At 35.2% G+C, this 21165-nt stretch overlaps 2 protein-coding genes across 2 annotated transcripts; one reads left to right on the forward strand and one right to left on the reverse strand.

Moving 5' to 3' along the window:
- Window positions 1–3575: 3575 nt before the first annotated feature.
- LOC128246271 (uncharacterized) lies at window positions 3576–5522 on the reverse strand. The gene is made up of 3 exons (XM_052964463.1): window positions 4772–5522; window positions 4089–4471; window positions 3576–3966 (listed from the first exon to the last, which is right to left on the reverse strand). Exons 1-3 carry the CDS (start codon window positions 4922–4924, stop codon window positions 3576–3578), a joined length of 927 nt encoding a protein of 308 aa, XP_052820423.1. The 5' UTR covers window positions 4925–5522.
- Window positions 5523–7730: 2208 nt separating this feature from the next.
- LOC128203210 (zinc finger protein OZF-like) lies at window positions 7731–12461 on the forward strand. The gene is made up of 2 exons (XM_052904519.1): window positions 7731–8090; window positions 10049–12461. The coding sequence occupies exon 2, from the start codon at window positions 10304–10306 to the stop codon at window positions 11522–11524; it is 1221 nt and encodes a 406-aa protein (XP_052760479.1). The 5' UTR covers window positions 7731–8090; window positions 10049–10303; the 3' UTR covers window positions 11525–12461.
- The last annotated feature ends 8704 nt before the right edge of the window (window positions 12462–21165 follow it).

Consider the following 21165-nt stretch of genomic DNA (forward strand, 5'->3'; position numbering starts at 1 on the left):
AGGTAACGCTATCGATGATTGTAGGTTACATAACACTAAATATATTTTAAATGTTCTTAGGGCCACGCAACAGCCCGGTTGGTACAAAATCGAAATAAAATATGAAATAACAACTATGAAATTAATGCCCGCAAACGTTTTTTTTTATACAAAAACGGAGACCTTAGCAATATACGAGATGACAGTAAAATCGCTTAATGTTTACTTAAATATGGTGCATTTCTCATTCATGAGAAGCGGTTTATTCTCAATGATAAGAGTTGAAACTTATTTTTATTTGTACCAAAAAAATAAACATTGTGGTAATTACGAGGAATAAAAGGGGGCTACGGACTCTACAAAAAAACTTATTTAAGAGAAGTGTTCTTAATTGTGGTATATCCATGTACAGTATTACGCATAATAAGTATGGTTTCAGTAATTACTAACCAACCAACACTCAAGAAATGGAACAGAATGATGAAGATGGGAATATTGTTCCTTTTCCTATAAAATGTGCCATATGTTGAAATGGCACTAACCCTGCCTCAGTAATTACGGACGTGTTCCATGCCATATTATTGATAATAAAAGTTGTGAAGTACTTTTTGATATTCAATTGAAACAATGTGCACATGTTAAGTTCATACCACTTCCTCATACACTCATCTTGTTTACAAATTGATCGCCGTTTGTTTGTTTTAAATATATTTCTTGTTAATTATTATAAAATTAAGGACAAAACTCGCACACTCGTGAGTTAGTGTGTTCCTACAAGTTAACATGATTTTTTATGCATAAGAATAACTTAGTGTAATATACCCATGATACCGATGGCTTAATTTTCAAAGATAAATTCGGATCACACACGTACGTGGGCGTGCAGCATGTGCAGAGAGAAGGCGTACTTCGATCGTTAATAGCTTGTCTGGTTGAAGTAGGTTTATGATAAATTATATCACAGAAAACTTGGAATAAATCAAGTCATACAACTAAAATATTTATTACCTCAGCTATCAATGATAAAATTATTTAATTTAGTAACGAAATAATTTTAACAAATTTGGTGGCATATAAGGACAGAAAACCCCCGGTAAAGTTTTGCAAAACTGCAAAAGGTTATTTCCAACGGGGTCTATGTCTAAGGTATTAAAATTTCCATAAAATTAGTTGGGTACAGAATTACTCCCCCTCTCTCCACTTGTCAACATTTTTAACCATTTCAATTTCGGTTCTGATGGAGGGGCGAATATATATAGGTTGTGCCCCTTATTGAAGCCCCCAGGCGCCCTAACTTCATTTCCTGTACAAATATGCATGTTCTTGGAAACACACGTATGCTTATCGAATAGTTAAAATTTAAAGACATTGAGTGAAAAATATAAAACGCTTTTGTATTTCAACTGCACGCTTATAAGAAATTGTTAATCAAAGTTTATTTTAAGTTTCATAGTAATGAGACAAATAATAAGGATGGTATACGTTCAGACGGGTACTCTTAAAACCGAATAATACCGGATAATACCGAATAATACCAAATAACTACCGAATAATACATTTATTTTGCAAATAAAACTTATATTAGTATAAATTTAGGTGAAGTAAATATAAATATGACAAGTGACCCTTTTTTGTATTTGTTATCAAGTTTAGAAGCTGTGTAGTACCTGTGAATCACGACAACCTTAGCCTTTTCTGGCTGCGGGTTCACAGGTACGTACACAACCTTTTTCTGGACAACTTTTCGGACACAGTACTGTTCCTTGCGCAGGAAGACGGTACTTAGCGAACCATCCGAAGCTAACAGATAGTAGAACTTTGGGGATGTCCCTGATGCACTGTCCCATGCACCACAGTCATCTCCAAAGCAACTGGCTTTCTTTTTAGTCCTTTCTTCAAAGTTTCTTGTGTTGTCAAGGACGAAATACACGTTCTCTTTAACTCCCGTAGGTACAGATTTTAAGCCACATTTATCTGATAATAATAGATTTACGGCTGAGCTGCCGTCTAAAAATCTCCCCGATAACTGTCCTTGCAATTCTGAATCAACACTAAACCCAACATCATTATCATCATCATCATCATCATCATCATCATCATCATCATCATCATCATCATCATCATCATCATCATCAACAACAACAACAACAGCAACACCCACATCAACATCATCACCATCAACAACAGCAACACCCACATCAACATCAGCATCAACATCATCATCATCAACATCATCATCATCAACATCATCATCATCATCATCATCATCACCATAATTATCAACAACAGCAACACCAACATCAACATTAACATCATCATCATCATCTCTCACAATATTGTCATCAGCATCCATCATACGAACATCATCGTCGGTGTCACTGGCACTTGTCTCGTTTTCGCTTAACACGTCATATCTGCTAGTCAGACTAATGTTCGACTCCACGGAAACGAATGACTTTCGCGAAATGTGTTTCCGTTTTGGCATGCGCCATGTTGTAGATTTTGGTGCGCAGTCTTCCTTGACGGCGGACATGTCCAGCGATGACAACGAAGTGTCGCTGATGTGAACGAGTGTCTATCAAAAGCCCCCCCTATCAAAAGCCCCCCGTTCAAAAGCCCCCCCTATCAAAAGCCCCCCCGTTCAAAAGCCCCCCCTATCAAAAGCCCCCCCGTTCAAAAGCCCCCCCTCAATATAATTTTGTTCCATAAGTTTAAACCAATTGAAGAATGTTGTCATATTTTATTGAGTAGATCCAGATCAGACATTTTAACCCTATTTTACGTTAATTTCCTGCACTAATTCGATAAATTAGGCTACTTTAGTGCTTTAGTGCTTTCGGGTCAATTTTTTGTTGGAAATCTTATTCCTGACGAAACACCAAGTAGCTTGGAGTTTCATTTGGATAGAATATTAGCATATTGATAGAATATTAGCATATTGACTTGGTAATCAGCAAGTGAACGGTGTGTTTGATCTGGCTCAACTCAACTCGGACAAGGACTCATACAAGGACTCATACAAGGACTCATACAAGGATAAGGAATTGAAAGGATAACAGTGTAAGACAATTAAATGAATAAATATCTTTAATTTGATTATTAACATTTATAAGTACCTTTATGTATCTATACTGTTTTTCCCTATATATATTCTATATATTCTGGTGGAAAATAAAGATCTGCAGATAATAGCCAGCTGACTAAGATTAACATAAGGATATGTAGATTTGTCAAACATCAACAAAATAAGATGAGTATGAAGTTCACATTGAGTTATGTCGATAATGCATTCAAGGGCTATAATTATTGAATTGTAAATGAACTGTTTCTTTGCAGTGAAATATTAGGACAATGTAAACATAGATTAAAATGAGCATCATATTTTGTATGGAGTTCACATCAAATTATGTCTACATTGCATCTAAAAGGCTATATTTAAGCTGTTAATAAAATGTTACTCTTCACTCTAAATCATACATCAGCACAGACTTATTTACATGCAAGAAAACACCAAGTGACACATAGTGATGTACAAACATCAACCATTCAGTATGTTATGCTTCTTTCAAAGTGTTGCTTTGCTTTGCCAGCACCGTTTACACCTTCCATCGAATGGTTCGTCCGACTGCTCGAAGGAATTCCTCCATCCCCTTAATCCTGTCCACATAGTCAGTGCATAGGTTTTGGAGGCGCTCTTGAAGTTCGGTGGTAGACTTTTTTACCCTTTTCTTGGGTGGCACACCGTTGGCGTTGTTGAAGAGTGCAGTCTCCACCACTGAATGGTCCTTCCTGAAGGCCTCAATCGCAACCCAGACAGTCGGATGATTGTACCCAAGGAGCTTCTGGAACTGTTGATTCCAACTTTCACATAGATTGTTGGTGCGGTCAGAGTTGGTGAGCGTTGCTTGGTGTACATTCCATAGTGTTGGTGGATAGAGAGGCTGGATGCGTCGCAATCTGATTGGCTGGCCATCTTGCTGCTGGATCCTTCGGAATGTTCCTGAGACATAGGTCTTGTCGAAGTAGGCTATCACATCTTCAATTTCCTCTGGTGCAGTCTGTTTAAGAAATTCCATGCCCTCAGAAACGTCCTCAATTGGGACGCACACAGGTGTCTCAGGGCTTGGCCAGTTCCAAACACGAGGATGCGGTTCTCAGAATCCCTTCCGCTATCATGTAGAAGGAAGGGATGTCGGTAGGGCTCGCCAGTGTGTTTCCAGTCTTCTGAAAGGTCCAGTTCTTGGAGTGATGCAGGGTCTTTGGGGCGGAGCTTGTTCATTTGTCTTCTGATTCTCTGTTTCACTGCATTTGTTGTCCCAGCTGCTGCCCGGACTTCCACAGGTAGTGGTTGTAGCACGTCAACTACAAGTTGTTGAGGGCGTCCTCGGCTGATGTTAGCCCCGTTTTTCATCACATTGACAGCTTTGGTCGCCTCAATCTTGTCAAAGTCAGCCTCATGGTTGTGGTCTTTTGAGGATAGAACTGTTTGTACCTTTAAGTAGAAAAAAACACGAAATTTAGACATGTGTACAACAGTTATCAAATAAATTCTATTCGGTAGGTTTTTATGATTTTTTCACAACTTGTGCTTAGAAAATCCCAAATAAAACAAGACTTCAACATGAAATCACTGCCAACAACATTGTTTAATAAAATAAAGTTGTACCAAATAATAATAAAATAACGGTAAACATAAGTAAACCAAGATTAAGGGCTACACAACCCTTATCTGAGTCTACATGTTTACCGTTCATTTTGTTTAAAACATATAAACAATTTCATATGAACTCACCTCTATGTCAGTATTGACAGCTCCGAGACAGTCAAGTCCACGTTTCTGAGAACATTCCCAGCGTATGGATGTCTTCTTGGTGTTCTTCTTCGTATACATATATCCATTTAAACACAATTTCAGTCCACCACTGTTATTCTTAATTAATTCCATGATAACAAACACACATGAGAACACGATTGAAAAGTTGGAAAGTGAATGATGATACAGAATTCTAAAGCCATTTTATACACAGGAAAATATAAAGAAATTTTCAGTTTGCTTACTTGTGAAAACCATTTATTTGATGTTGCTCGTTTGATGTTACACAGAATTCAAAGATGTAACTTTAATAAATTGTAGTTAATTCTTTAATTATAATTAGCAGGTTAGCATGGCCATGTTTGTAATTAAATAATTGGTACATCAATAGCAGATCAAAGAAACAATCAATATCATTATCTGACACAGCTAACAACATAAAATCATAAAACAGCAATTATTCAAAGCTTAGTTAACACATTCATCACTGATTATTGAAATAATTGATACCTCATGAATATTTATTAGCTAAAATGTCAATCGTAATTAATGATAAAATATTGCCAAATTGAGTAAACCAATCGCCTAAAAAATGACAATAAAACAAATATATTTTTTATTGCTTCGAAGAAAATTGCTTGAAAATTTAAAAGTAAAAAAGTACTGTACATGTTATACATTAATTAACGGTATTGAACAGTTTTGTAAACTAAAAAAAGTGACCATTGAAAAAAACATATATATATATTAATGGTTATATATATATTTATTTTTTTAGTGGGGGGGGGCTTTTGAACCACTTGCCCATTTTGAGGGGGGGCTTTTGAACGGGGGGCTTTTGATAGGGGGGGCTTTTGAACGGGGGGCTTTTGATAGGGGGGGGCTTTTGAGTGTACCCCGATGTGAACAGGTGTGCTGGCCTTCTGTTTCCCGACACGTTCTGGTTCCGGTACTGGTATGAATTGGTCTTCCTTTGGTGATACACCCGATACTGCCGAGAAGTGGTTCACTATGTTGTACTGTCCAGGAACTGGAATACTGCCGTATCCGTGCCACAGTATATATAGCGGTGGGTGGTCTCTTCCGGTTTCAGTTTCAAACACTCTATTCAAGGATATATGGGGATGGTCATCACGTCCGTTAACATGCGGGTAGATAACGCGTATAGGTCGCTCTATGGCATCTGCCAGGGAGAGAACTGCCCATGCACTAGATGCCGAACCAAGTTTTGCCGAATCCAAACACGCAGATGTGTACGAGCCGGAATGGTCTCTTATAAGCCGAGCCAGGGGATGATTCTTGAAGAAATTCATTTCCAGAACAAGACCAATACAAGTGTGGTAGCGAAGGTACACGCTTAGGGATTCAGCAGGATGGACACGGCGTTGAACAGACAGTCGCCGTCCCCGGATGTTTTGTGCGGTGTGCCCCGGATATCGTCGACGTAGTTATCCAGGACCATTGCGGCAGAGTTGTCCACTCTAGGATATCGGTCGACCAATGTAGACGGCAGTTGCAGTTTTTGACGGAACATCAGCTCCCGGTCGACGGCCTTTCTGAGGTTCTCGAAGGAGCCATTCTGTGCAGCCTTCTTTTTCAAATGCACTTTTCCGAATAAAAATAGGATATGTCAATATTGGTCCTTTTTAATATTAATGTAAAAATCAATGCCTCCGAAGGTAACATAGTTGTGTATTGGACTGTGCGATATTGATTTATGGACATATTGGTTCTTCCTTCTCGGTGGGGTATCAATACCCGATCTGCCAATTATGTCATATTGCGCAATCGTTTATGACATGCGATAGGAAGTTTACCTTGATTTATATTTCTTGTTCAACCATTTTATAGTTTTTCCTTAGTAAATATGGTTAATTGTTTAAAATCTGGTGATATTCATGTAAGGCCACACCATTGTGTATTACATATATAATTTGGTTGACAATTTGAGCGAGCGAGCTTAATAATAATAAAAACATTTTTTATATTTTTCATAAAAGAATTCTCATTCCTCAAAGGATCGGCAATGCTATATTGTACGCATAGATCTGGTGAACGAGATTGAAAAAAAAAAAACAGGGGAGAAAAAATATATGAAACAGACATTTTGAACAATAGGCCTATATGCTCAAAACAGGGTTTTTTACTAAATATTTAAACTATTTCACCTAAATTTATACTAATATAAGTTTTATTTGCAAAATAAATGTATTATTCGGTAGTTATTTGGTATTATCCGGTATTATTCGGTATTATCCGGTATTATCCGGTATTATTCGGTATTAAGAGTAACCGCGTTCAGACCACGAATTTCCCGATAACCCTTCGTATTTTTTAGTGTTCCCATCTCCTTGGAGAGGTGAGTTTTCACTAGTTTCTTAAATACATATTCAGATTTTTATTCTTTGGTATTATTTAGAAGCTTGTTCAAATCCCGTATTCCATTGCAATAAAAGGAAGATCGGCTGTAAAACCATCACTTTGTCGGGCATAAACAATACGGTAGATCTAATTAGAGAACTACATAGCATTTGGCAAAATTATCCATCATATAACTTGGACATTTGTCATAAAAATATGAACACGATTTAACCGTTGTTGTCTTCATCTCTGTTCGACATCTAAAGAACGAAAATCAACAAAATCTTGCCAACGAGAGAACATTATTAATTAATCGATTTTTATTTTGTGACACCTGGAGTCTATTTCCTAAAATTATGGTGAGACCATAGGACCAAGACGGAGAAGCATAATCCAGAAAACATTGTACTAATGCATTACAAATCCTATCATTAACCGTTAAAAATATCGTTGAATTGTTGTCGATCAAAATCCCGGCTTTTCTGATAATCGGTCCGGGGTCCTGGCAGATTAACCTATAACCGGATTTTACACTACGCATACAAGTACTCTTTATTGGGAGTATTTGTTCCAATAACTGACAGATCTCCTTATTCAGGTTACATGTAGATTGCAGACTTTCTCGATTTATTCGGGGTTTATAGATATTGTGTAAAAGAAATAAGCAAAACTGAGATTTCAAGGAAACCTTTTGTTATGATTTGTACATCTATATGTTACCCTGTAAGCCACCAGTTTGCTACTATCTGGGACCAATGTAGTTCTGGCTTCCATAACGTTAATGTTGATATTTTTTTTTTTTGATGTTTAACACATCCAAAAAGGTAATATATAACGTGTTCGCTGAAGTTCTTTAGCTAGGACCAATGACAAATCCTACACCCAACTACTAAGAAAAATATTCCAGGCTACACGTCTGAATGCAGTAAAGCGAATGGTAAGATCACGGATAGTTTTTTGTTTTCTCTCAAAAAAATCCTTATTTTCTGACCTACTGCGAATTGTAAGTAGAGTGCATTACATGTAACATGATGTTCCATGATGTCTGAGGTTGAATACAAGGGTTTTCTCAGTATAGCCTATAGGCATGATATAGCTGCAATAATGCTCGTTAAGGGAACAGTTGGACATTCCTTATGTTGCCCTTAAAAGCGTCAAAGACTCTAAGGCATGATATAATCCACATAAACAGCCAGCATCTTTGACTATTTTTGTTTTAAGCAATTGTACGTAATGAATGTCCAAGTGTTCAAAAGGTTCCCCTAACGCACATTATTGTTGCTAAGGCATGAAAATGATGTCTGATGATATGGGTTTGGGTATACAGAGTACATGGGGCTGGTTTATCATAACCCTAGAGGAAGTTAGATTCGCTGGTTTGTGTAAATATTGTCATGGCAACATGTAGTCAAAAATAAAAGACTTGTTATACAGGATTCTTCCAATCCCTAACAGATTCGCCATATCGGAAATTCTAAAAACAAATCTGTCAAACACACAATTATTTGGACTAGGCAACATGAAAATATGTGGCTCAGTGTCATTTACCCTGGTGTCTGTGCTGAAGGAGGGAGTGGGCAGTGTTACATTTGCATCAGACATACCTTAGTTCTCATAGATTGGCACAAAAACCATAAACGAAAACACTTAAAATTAATATATCTTATCAGCGTTACACACAAGCAGTGTCTAGGGATCTTGGGGACACCAGATACCAATGTGACACAATGATTTTTCAGCAAAACATTGGATTACAACCCCCCAAAAAAGTGTTAGGTTTAAACGTACAATCATTTACAATAAACAAATAAAATATTTGTGGATTCTGAGCGCAGGAGGTAATAATGAAGCTTGTAAGCTTCTGGTTTCAAATTGTTCATAGTTTTAATTATGTACAAGATTTTTGTTAATAACTTATCAGCCAATCAAGATAGCAAATTCATATTTTCTGAACTTCCTCACAGTAACATTTAGAGTTTTTGAGACAAGTTATGAAACCAATACGGGTACTTAAATACTGTCAGACTAATGGCCATTTGTATACCGAACTTTGATATATAGATAGTTTTTATGGTTTGTGTATAATTGCTTGTAGTGGTTATACGATCCTTTGGGTCAAGTTATGTAACTTATGCATAAATATGGTCACTTATGCTTTAAAATTGTCACATTTTTTGCTCTTTATATATACTTAGAAATTATGGCTTTTTTTACGTTTTTTTTTAAGAACTTAGAAAATGTCCAAGATATAAAGTTCAAACTTTCTTTACTTGTAACTTGCTCACAGTAATACCGGTAATACACTCTTTATGAAAGAAATGCCACATTATGGCCCTTCGTATACTTTTTTATTGTTTTATAATTACTCTAAAAACTTTCAAGATATAAGTTCAAATTTTTGACTTTGCTCAGAGTTTGTTCAGAGCTGGGTACAAATCCCACTCCCAGCTCGGAGTAATAATAAGCTTTTTGTGACAAGTTATGGCATTTGTGCTTAAATGTTGTCAGATTTATGGCCCTTTGTATACTAAGAAATTCTGAAATTCTGAACTACATTGTATTGATATTGGATGTGTGGGACTACTTTCACTGGACTCTGGAATGTCACAGACATTTTCATTGAACGTCATTATATGTAAACGCTAGATACATATATTCTTTCAAGTACATGTATGTGACGATTTGACAAAAACTTAAAAACATGCTTTCAAATTGCACCCTTTTCGAAAATGCTATCCTGAACCCAATCTTTCTTTATATTTTGGACAAAACAGGTCTGCATACCCTTTGTCCATTCAGGTGAGGGATACAGGGTCATCTTGGCCCTCTTGTTTGGTGTTTTTTAGCCATTTGATGAATTCAATAGGATGTTAATATATTTTTCTTTTTTTGCAGGATGGATGTTGTAAAGTTGTGGTGAAAACTTTTAGTGGAGCAGTACATCGCTAGAGGATTTTACAATGTACATCTGCATTGTACAAGAAGTATTGACTTAGATGAAATAACGATGCTAAAAACCCCATTTTTGGTACACTGCATTCAAAGGGCTTGTCAAGAAATATAGCTGTATCAAGAAACATCATACCTCCACTACTTGCCCTTCATGTTTATCACAAGAAGAAGTTAATTGTGAAATAAGATTTATTACCAATGATGAGCCAACAGGATCCATGTAGCTTCCTTCTCAAGTGTGGTGCATGCTTAGAACTGTTTCAATCAATCAACAAACTGCATGACCACATGGCCACACATACAATTAGTGGCTCATATTATTTTAACAATACCCGAAAGATTGCCTTTCCAAAATTTAAAACTGTATGCACTTTTACTCAGACCGTTGAAACTGATTATATCTATACCACAAATGATACTGGTCATGTTAATTCTAGATCTGAAAGCATTTCATCAGAGGTTGACATCCAAAGTCAAAGAAATAGGAATGATTTAAGAGGGGAAACTGATATGCACTTCAATAAAGATAACATTCACGGTGATGAGGATCAGAAAGATATGCCTATGACTGGAGAAACCGAACTCCATTCAATTGATGAACATGTTTCTTTTATAGAGGATGAGGAAGGGTTTTCTGAAAGGAATGCTTATGTCAAGGAAGATGAATCTGGACAGGAAATGGTGGAAACAGACACAGTGAGTGAGGAAAAGATCCCAACTGATTCTCAAGAAAAAGTTAGTGTAAAAAAGGGTTTGAAATTCATGTGTGATATCTGCGGTGTGAAACTGTCAAATAAAGATAATTTAGAAGGTCATAAAAACTTGCATTTCGGAATCAAGCCGTACATATGTGACCAATGTGGACAAACCTTCAACAGCAAGAAAATTCTAATGAGTCACATGAATGAATTGCATATAACCATGAAAAATCTTATGTGTCAGCATTGTCCAAACACTTACACAAGTCTGGCAAAGCTGAATAGTCACATGAAAAGAAGTCATAGTCAGCATACCTACAGTGTGGTGTGTAGACTGTGTAACAAGGTTTACAAAACCAAGTATGATCTTCAAAGACACATGAAAACCCATGAAAGTGATAAAAGCTTTGTTTGTAAAATCTGCAAAAAAGAATTTAAAGTGAAGTCATATCTGCTTCAACATGAGAGGAATCATTCTCGGACTTTTCAATGTAATTTATGTGGTAAATATTTCAGTAATGGAGCCTCCCTTTCTCGACATAAACAGACTCACTTGGTCTCAAAACAGCATACATGCCATATTTGTGGCCGTGGATTTGTTCAAAAGACACCCTACTGGTTGCATATGGAAAAATATCACGATCTTCATAAACGGGAGCTCATTGAAATGTTTCCCGAAAAACATGTTTCTAAAAATTTATTGCATGTGCATAAAATATAGAGAGATTGAATTATTATAAAAAATGTGCTCAAAAGAACAATCTAATTCTAACTTATTTGATGTTGTTGTGCTAGATATTAGAGTTCACTCAGAGCTCAAATTGTAATCATAATCATCAATACTGCAGGGATTTGGGGAGTTCATAGATAGCCCGATATATATACAATTTGTTCATCTTAAATTTTTAAAACATACCTTCTGTGTATAAGGCAACAAACTTCAGTTATGCCACTGTATGCAGAGAAAGCAAGATTTCCAGTAAATATTTTGTGAAAAATGTGTTTTGTGAAATTCTGTTTTATTTAATTCAAGAGTAATTCGGATTCATTTGACATTTATCATGTATGTATATTCTACTTGTATTATAATGGCCATCGGCAAATAATGTGTACTTTAACCCCTAAATATATGATTGTGTAGACAGCATGTTAGGCCATATTTCTGGAGCCCATTCTAGGGGATTTGTTCAGAAAGGCTGAAAATTCAGGGGGATTTTGATAGTATTCAGAAGATTTTTTAGCAGGTCTAAGTTGGTGAAATTTAAGTATTTTAAGAAGGATGTATGAAAAATGTATTCTCATATATTTATTACTATGAATACCTTTAACTTTTTGAATAAACAGAATTATTTTAAACCGGTGTATCATGATTCATCATAATCTGTCATGTTATGCTGTAATGTACTTGCAGAACAAAATATGTCGAAGGAAAATTATGTTTTTTAGACAATTTAATTTGTTTACCTTCCTCCAAAGTCAATTAAAAAATTCTGCTTAATACTTATATATCAGCTATGATGATGTTCAGACAATCAGAGAATGGAATAAATATAGTAGTATTTCTTTGCCTTTGATCATTACTACAAATAAAGTAATCATTAAAAGAGCATCCTTTTGGCATTTATCAAATCTTTTTTAAAGTATTCATTGTAATTTATACAGTCATTTCTCCCTTGTGAAGTTTTTTGTTTACAATCAGTTTCACTTACATACTGTGGTTTCACTTTGTCATTATTGCCTGTTGTAAAATCTCTCTAAAAAAAATTTCAAATCCCGTTCTTCCTTTATCTCCTGCCGGGAGACCGGGTAAAGGATCGTAATTTGGGTGATTTTTTCCCCCGCTGAGGGATATGTCATGTATGATGTTACAGCAATATCAGTTCAAGGTGAAGTTCATATTACTTCCAAGTGCAATAACAGCATATAAAAACAGAAGCAGTTATTAAGTTTTTGCATAAACGTGATGAGGTCATATTGTGATACACATTCACTGTCACCATATAGACAGACAAACGCTAGATCAATGGTCAATGTCAAGCATAAGTCTTGTTTTTATGTGCGTAGCAATTTCCTTTTCCCATATCCAACAGTGAATATACAGCATGTTTCATTGAAAATTCATATCATTGATTGCATAGTTAAAAAATGCCAAACGCTCATTTTTTAGCTCGACTATTCGAAGAATAAGGAGGGCTTTACTACTTGCCCCAGAATCAGCATCGGCGTCCGGTTAAAGATTTAGGGCAAGTTGGGATTTTCACTTATAACTTCAATAACCCTATTTCAATTCACTTAATACTACACACAGTTGTTCAGGGCCATCACATAATTAGGTTAGATAACTCCATATTTTCCTTTATACAAGTTATGTCCCCTGATTGACATAGGAACTTAGGTTAAAGTTTTAGGGTAGGTTGGGATATTTATTAATAACTTCTATAACCTTCATTTTATGGACTTAATACCACACAATTTTTTCAGGACCATCACACAACAAGGTTACATAACTCCATATTATCCTTAATACAAGTAATGGCCCCTGAATGACTTAAAAGGTTAAAGTTTGAGGGAAGGTTAAAGTTTGAAGTCAAGTTGGGATTTTAATAAAAAAACAATTCTATACCCTTCATTCAATGCAGTTAATACTTTGCACAATTAATGACGACTATCTTACAATTAGGTCCATTTAAACCCTAAATACAAATTATGGCCCTTGATTGATTTTTTTCTTTTTATTCTTTTTTATATTTATTCTTTTTTATATTCTTAACCAGGTTTTCATAAAGGAAAAACAATTAGAATGACTTGCGGCATTGTTCGGGCTGGCTGGTGGGAGGGCAGCGTCAATTAGTCACCTTATGTATAGAATAATTTTAGCTAGGTTTGACATAAAGTGATCAAACTTGGTATATATGAAGAGTCTATTGTGACCTTTCATGGTAATGCGTTTGAGACCCTATGATCAAGGTCAAGGTCAAAGTGACTATTAATAGAAAAATGGTTGGCATTGAATAGCTTGTACAATAATAAGTAAGGGTCTACATATTGTGACTAAACTTGGTATATAGGAAGAGTTTAAAGAGACCTTTCCTGAGATTGTGTTTTAGGCCCGAGAGTTATGGTCTAGGTCAAGGTCACTGTTGCTAAAAATAGAAATATAGTTAGTACTAATTAACTCAAGTTAGGGTTGACATAGTGTGACCAAACTTGGTATATATGACAAGTTTATACAAAGCTTTCTTTGGATAGCCTTTTGGCCCCGTAGGGTCAAGGTCACCGTTACTAAAAATGGGTTACTGTTTGGTATTGAATAACTTTAGTTATGGTTGACATGCTGTGACCAAACTTGATATGTAGGAAGTGTTTATGGAGGACTTGGAATTGTGATTTGGACCCCTAGGATCAAGGTCAATGTTTCAAAAAATAGAAAAAAGCAGTTGAAACTGAATCTCTTCTGCCGTTCATTAAATAGCTGGTTTTGTCAAATCGTGATTCTTGTCCACTTTTTAATTTGATTTTTTTATTGCTTTTGACAGACACATATTACATCGTTATTGTATTCACTTCTAAGTCAAAGTGGCATAGTCGAGCGCGCTCTTGTTTTTCAGTCAGGAATTTTTATTTCTATTTAGTGCCTTTTAACTGAAAACTTCAGACAAATTATCCAATGGCAAAGGACCAATGAGATCATTTGTCAAAATACAGAACACTCATTGGATTGGGAGATGATATAAAAAAAAGTAAAACCTACAAACTTGTGTAGCAGTAATGACATTTTTAGCTCACCTTAGCCGTAGAGCTTTTAGGATCGATGATTGTCCGTCGTCTGTCGCCTGTCGTCCGTCCACACTTAGTTTGTTAACACTCTAGGGGTCACATTTTTGCCTCAATTGTCACAAAACTTGGTCAGGATGTTTGTCCAGTAATTACTCGGATGAGTTCGAATATGGGTCATCTGGGGTCAAAAACTAGGTCACAGCGCCCAATTATGGAAAAACCTTGTTAACACTCTAGAGGTAACATTTTCAGCCCAGATATCCTGGAAATTTGTCAGAAACGTTGTTTTGATGATCTCTAGCTTAAGTTCGAATATGGGTCATCTGGGGTCAAAAACTAGTTCACAGAGCCCAAATATGGAAATACCTTGTTAACACTCTTGAGGTAACATTTTCAGCCCAAATATTCTGGAAATATATCAGAAAGGACGTTTTGATGATTTCTAGCTCAAGTTCAGATATGGGTAATCCGGGGTCAAAAACAAGGTCACAGAGCCCAAATATGGAAATACCTTGTTAACCTCTAGAGGTAACATTTTCAGCCCAAATATCCTGGAAATTTGTCAGAAAGGTTGTTTCGATGATTTTTAGCTCAAGTTGGAATATGTGTCATCTGGGGTCAAGAACTAGGTCACAGAGCTCAACTATGGAAATACCTTGTTAATACTCTCGAGGTAACATTTTCAGCCCAAATATCCTGGAAATTTGTCAGAAAGGTTGTTTTGAAGATTTCTAACTCAAGTTCAATATATGGGACATCTGGGGTCAAAAACTAGGTCTCAGAGCCCAAATATGGAAATACCTTGTTAACACTCTCGAGGTAACATTTTCAGCCCAACTATCCTGGAAATTTGTCAGAAAGGTTGTTTTGATGATTTCTAGCTTAACTAGGGTCAAAAACTAGGTCACAGACCCCAATTATGGAAATACGTTGTTAACACTCTTGAGGTAACATTTTCAGCCCAAATATCCTGGAAATTTGTCAGAAAGGTTGTTTTGATGATTTCTAGCTCATGTTTGATTATGTGTCATCTGGGGTCAAAAACTAGGTCACAGAGCTCAACTATGGAAATACCTTGTTAATACTCTCGAGGTAACATTTTCAGCCCAAATATCCTGGAAATTTATCAGAAAGGTTGTTTTGATGATTTCTAGCTCAAGTTCGAATATGGTCATCTGGGGGTCAAAAACTAGATCACAGAGCCAAAATCTGGAAATACCTTGTTAACACTCTCGATGTAACATTTTCAGCCCAAATATCCTGGAAATTTGTCCGAAAGGTTGTTTTGATGATTTCTAGCTCAAGTTCGATTATGGGTCATCTAGGGTTAAAAACTAGGTCACCGAGCCCAAATATGAAAATACCTTGTTAACACTCTAGAGGTAACACTTTCAGCCCAAGTATCCTTGAAATTTGTCAGAAAGGTTGTTTTGATGATTTCTAGCTCAAGTTGGAATATGGGTCATCTGGGGTCAAAAACTAGGTCACAGAGCCCAAATATTGAAATACCTTGTTAACCGTCTGGAAGTAACATTCCAGCCGAAATATCCTGGAAATTTGTCAGAAAGGTTGTATTGATGATTTCAAGCTCAAGTTCGAATATGGGTCATCTGGGGGTCAAAAACTAGGTCACAGAGCCCAAATATGAAAATACCTTTCTAACACTTTAGAGGTAACATTTTCAGCCCAAATATCCTGGAAATTTGTCAGAAAGGTTGTTTTGATGATTTCTAGCTCAAGTTAGAATATGGGTCATCTGGGGTCAAGAACTAGGTCACAGAGTTCAAATATGGAAAAACCTTGTTAACACTCTGGAGACAACATTTTGAGCCCAAATATCCTGGAAATTTGTCAGAAAGGTTGTTTTGATGATTTCTAGCTCAAGTTGGAATATGGGTCATCACGGGTCAAAAACTAGGTCACAGAGCCCAAATATGGAAATACCTTGTTAACACTCTCGAGGTAACAATTTCATACATCAGAGAAGCCAAATCCCTGTTATTGCCCTTTAATTATCAACAAGTCTATAGCACAAAGTTTTACTGAGGTGAGCGATATAGGGCCATCTTGTTTGTTATACTTGTGGCAGCTGTTTTGGGCCGAAGCTTCACGCCTTCTTGTTGACCTAGTAAAGTAATACAAATAAACTTAGTAATTAAAGGAAAAATATAGTAAGTTGTTTAGTATTAACTCTTTTAAGTATAGAAATTAGGCACTGATTAATCTGTTGGCTAGGATTGGCATTCCATTGTTTCTGTAACATGAATGTATATAAAATTGACTATAAACACTAAACTATCAAACACAATTCGTTGTTTGGCATTTGTATTGTTGTTTTGTATAATTAAGTCATATTTTATTTTGTTACTGTCAGCGAGGCAGACTTTTTAGGATTTTGTAGATTCAGCATTTTTTATTAACTACTGGCCAAAGGCAAATTCTAGGTTGGGCATTTTTAAACGGTGCCATTGTCATGCTAAATGTTTTTCCAAATCTGTATCATCATAGTAGCATGTGTTATGTGCTACATGTGACTGACTAATTTTTGTTTTGTTTTAGTTAATACATTTTAAACTGTATTCAATAACATATTTTTCAGGAAAGTACCTAAAGAAATTATTTCACAAATATCCACTTGCAAAAGTTCACCAAATCATTAATGGGATTAATTTATGGATATTTTTTTGAAAATGTTGTGTTCAATGTATGTGCAGTTTTATTGGTTTAATAATTAGATAAAGCAGTGCGTTTAAAAATGGGAACACTTGGTAATCAAAGGAGATGTATATTAAAGGAATTGTTGAGATATAACTTTTTCTGACGACCTGTATCGCGTCTCATTAGGTGTATACACATGCATCCATCTTGATAGCTACGTGATCTAGATAAATATATATGCCTTAATACAACAACCTGGACAGGACATCAGAAAGGTGTTATGTGTCATAAAATCCCAAATCCATCGCATTCATAGAATAAAAAAGGTTAACCTGCATGTACAAGACAGGAACAAAATCAAATCAAATTGTATTTAGTGGCTTGAACATCTATTAACATGAACAAAAGGGCTAGTTTGCAATTGTCACACTGTTTCAGAGTCTTCACATTTTTCATAAAAAAATAAGGCATAAAAAACTGAAAATACAATACTTCTACAGAAGGGATTATTCACACTTGTTTGACTTCACAGTTTACATAAAAATGTACGTGAGGGCTTCACAGTTTTTTTTGTAAAAAAAGTAACAGAAAGTACATCTGAGCTGTACTCTTAAGATTATATCCTAAATGTACAGCCAATGAGTTTATCGTAGTACCTGTTTAATGACCTTTCGCTACATTTAAGTTTGAATAAAAAGAGAGATTAAAATATAACATGCTTTTTTTAGGTTATTTAATATAGAATTTTTTTTGTGGATATTTCATTGATTTTTTTTATGCAACCAATCAAATCCTACCAACTGATACCAAAATAATACTGGGTCATAACTTGATATACCGTAATTGTCCAATTAGACATGCATACCCTTATGGACGCATAGGGGAGATTTTTGTGGGTCTATTTTCTAATTCTGCAACTTGCACAGTAAAAGAATGCAATTTGCTCCCATGAAAAGCCATTGGTGCCACTTTTTTTATCGGCCACCTGCATGCTGCCTACATGTAGTAATGCATTTACCTTTTCCGTATAAATTAGGCTACATACTTCCAATGTTGATAACAGAGTGTAACTGCTCTCATTCTTGTTGAAAGTTGTGAGTAATGATGTTTTGAGTTGATATGTTGAAGTTTAGTATCCATGGAAATAAACAAGGTATCCGATTTACAAGGTATCATCAAGATGAAAAAATATTAATCTTTGTGTACATTATAGTTACTTGTACATCTATTTTGGTCAACAGAAGGGCTAATTTGCAATCGTCATGCTTCACAGTTTTCATAAAAATGTATAACAGAAAATACATGTGAATATTCTGTACTCAGGTTCAACCCACATTTGAAGCCAAGAGATTGGTAACATTTTTATTGACCTGTAAGACGCTCATGCCCTTTATATAATAGACGCTTTTTTCTGATGTTTCAACTTAAACAATATATGTATATTAACTCTAAACTTAAAAAAGCCCTTTTTACCTATAAAAAGCATAAAATTGGCGTCTTTTTTTTATCACACCTGCTCAGGTTGATGACACTATGCATAAACCATATGATATAGTATAGGTTAGACAATCACACCACCTATGTTGAAAACAGAGCAAAACCTTTCTCATTCTTGTTACATGTTGTATATTGATTTATTGACTATTTTATTGATATGCACATCAGGGGAATGTTTATTATACAGCTATGCTTTAGCGAATACCAATCACTGATTGGTCAGTCATTGGCTATCACCTCAGCCTATCATTCTATGTGTCAAATCTAATAATCAAATCTAATAGGAAATCAAAAATTGTTTATGCCTGGTTTGGTCATAATAATTCTAAAGTGATGTCCCATGTTTGACCTTAGATTATTGGTTGATCGAGCTGAATGAGTATAATTGAAGAGCAACTATGACTTTGACTTTTGAAAATGAGCCAGAGGGCTTCCAGTCTATGCATTATACAAAATGTCATTGACAACTCCTCAGTTTAGGGATGTTAAAATATATTCTTATTTTGATATTAATAGATAATAAAATACTATGTTTTTTAACCTTATTGTCGGCTTGACTTCTCTATGAGTTTTTGAAAGTTCAATATTGTTGTTTACAAAATTGCCAATAATGGGTCAAAGAATAATTTTATATAAGATGACTTGGCCAGGGGATGACATTAATTGTGTAATTCTATATATGATGCTTGTACAAATGATACCATTGATTGCAAATTTCTATACAAGATTACTTGCCAAAATGATGATATAATTTTGCGAAAATCTTAATAACCTGACTTGACAGATAGATTGACATTGATTGCCCAATTCTATACAAAATGAGTTGACCATCGTATGTCATTGATTGTGCAATTCTATACAAGATGACTTGACCATTGTATGTCATTGATTGTGCAATTCTATACAAAATGAGTTGACCATTGTATGACATCGATTGCCCAATTCTATACAAAATGAGTTGACCATTGTATGTTATTGATTGTGCAATTCTATACAAGATGACTTGACCATCGTATGTTTTATGATCTAACTTTGCCAGAACACTTTTAAGAACTGATTTACAAAAAAGTGTTTACTTTTGGACATGTAGTTAAAATACAACATGTATATTTTATTATTGAGTATCTAACAATCTGTTTCCAGACTGCTTTTATTAAAATGTTTGTTGAATAATTTGTAACAGTTTGTAAAAATCTTGTAGGTTCATATTTGGCTTCATTTTATCTTAACTACCTTTGTTCTATTATTAAATCCTTCCTGCTTTATCTTTCGGTAATCCTTTCAAAATTCAAAGATGGATTGTTTATCAATTGACACCTATTACTCTTAATAATTACATACCTTTTGGAAACATCTTAAAATATGTTGTTACAGTAATATGCACTTTGGTAATCCCTTGTTTACTTTATAGCTTTCTTCTTTTACTTGATACTTGCTTTTATCAGTCTAGAGTTGACAGCCGTATGGTTAGGACCTCCTAAGAGAACCATTTTTAAGTAATATCTGTGGACTATCCATTGTTTGTTGAAATTAATGTTGGTTATCCAGCTTGTGAATAAAACTTGAGAAACGGTGTACAAGGACTTCCTTGAATTAGCATTAGTGTTTGAAGACTCCCACACAGACCTTTGAGGAGACAACCTTTTGAGTAACTAGATGTTATGACAGAGAATTCTCCTCATAAAAGATGTCATTGATTGTGCAATTCTATACAAGATGACTTGACCATCATATGTCATTGATTGCCCAATTCTATACAAGATGACTTGACCATCTTATGTCATTGATTGTGAAATTCTATACAAGATGACTTGACAAATGGATGAATTGCGCAATTCTATACAAGATAACTTGACCATTGTATGTCATTGATTGTGCAATTCTATACAATATTTTTTGACCATCATATGTCATTGTTTTTTGCAATTCTATACAAGATGACTTGACCTTCATAGGACATTAATTTCGAAGTTATATTCAAGATAACTTGAACATCGTATGTCATTGTTTGCACAGTACTATTCAAGATAACTTGACCATCATATGTCATTGTTTGCACAGTACTATTCAAGATAACTTGACCATCGTATGTCATTGTTTGCACAGTACTATTCAAGATAACTTGAACATCGTATGTCATTGTTTGCACAGTACTATTTAAGATAACTTGAACATCGTATGTCATTGTTTGCACAGTACTATTCAAGACAACTTGACCATCATATGTCATTGTTTGCACAGTACTATTCAAGACAACTTGACCATCATATGTCATTGTTTGCACAGTACTATTCAAGATAACTTGACCATCATATGTCATTGTTTGCACAGTACTATTCAAGATAACTTGACCATCGTATGTCATTGTTTGCACAGTACTATTCAAGATAACTTGACCATCGTATGTCATTGTTTGCACAGTACTATTTA

Source organism: Mya arenaria, chromosome 9 (genome assembly GCF_026914265.1).
Source record: "Mya arenaria isolate MELC-2E11 chromosome 9, ASM2691426v1".
In the NCBI taxonomy this organism is placed as follows: domain Eukaryota; kingdom Metazoa; phylum Mollusca; class Bivalvia; order Myida; family Myidae; genus Mya; species Mya arenaria.

Coding starts and splice junctions, on each gene's coding strand:
- LOC128246271 (XM_052964463.1), bottom strand. CDS start 4,924: ATGGAATTAATTAAGAATAACAGTGGTGGACTGAAATTGTGTTTAAAT. Junction 4,472..4,771: donor CTGTCAATACTGACATAGAG/GTGAGTTCATAT, acceptor TTCTACTTAAAG/GTACAAACAGTTCTATCCTC. Junction 3,967..4,088: donor GGCCAAGCCCTGAGACACCT/GTGTGCGTCCCA, acceptor AACATTCCGAAG/GATCCAGCAGCAAGATGGCC.
- LOC128203210 (XM_052904519.1), top strand. CDS start 10,304: ATGATGAGCCAACAGGATCCATGTAGCTTCCTTCTCAAGTGTGGTGCA.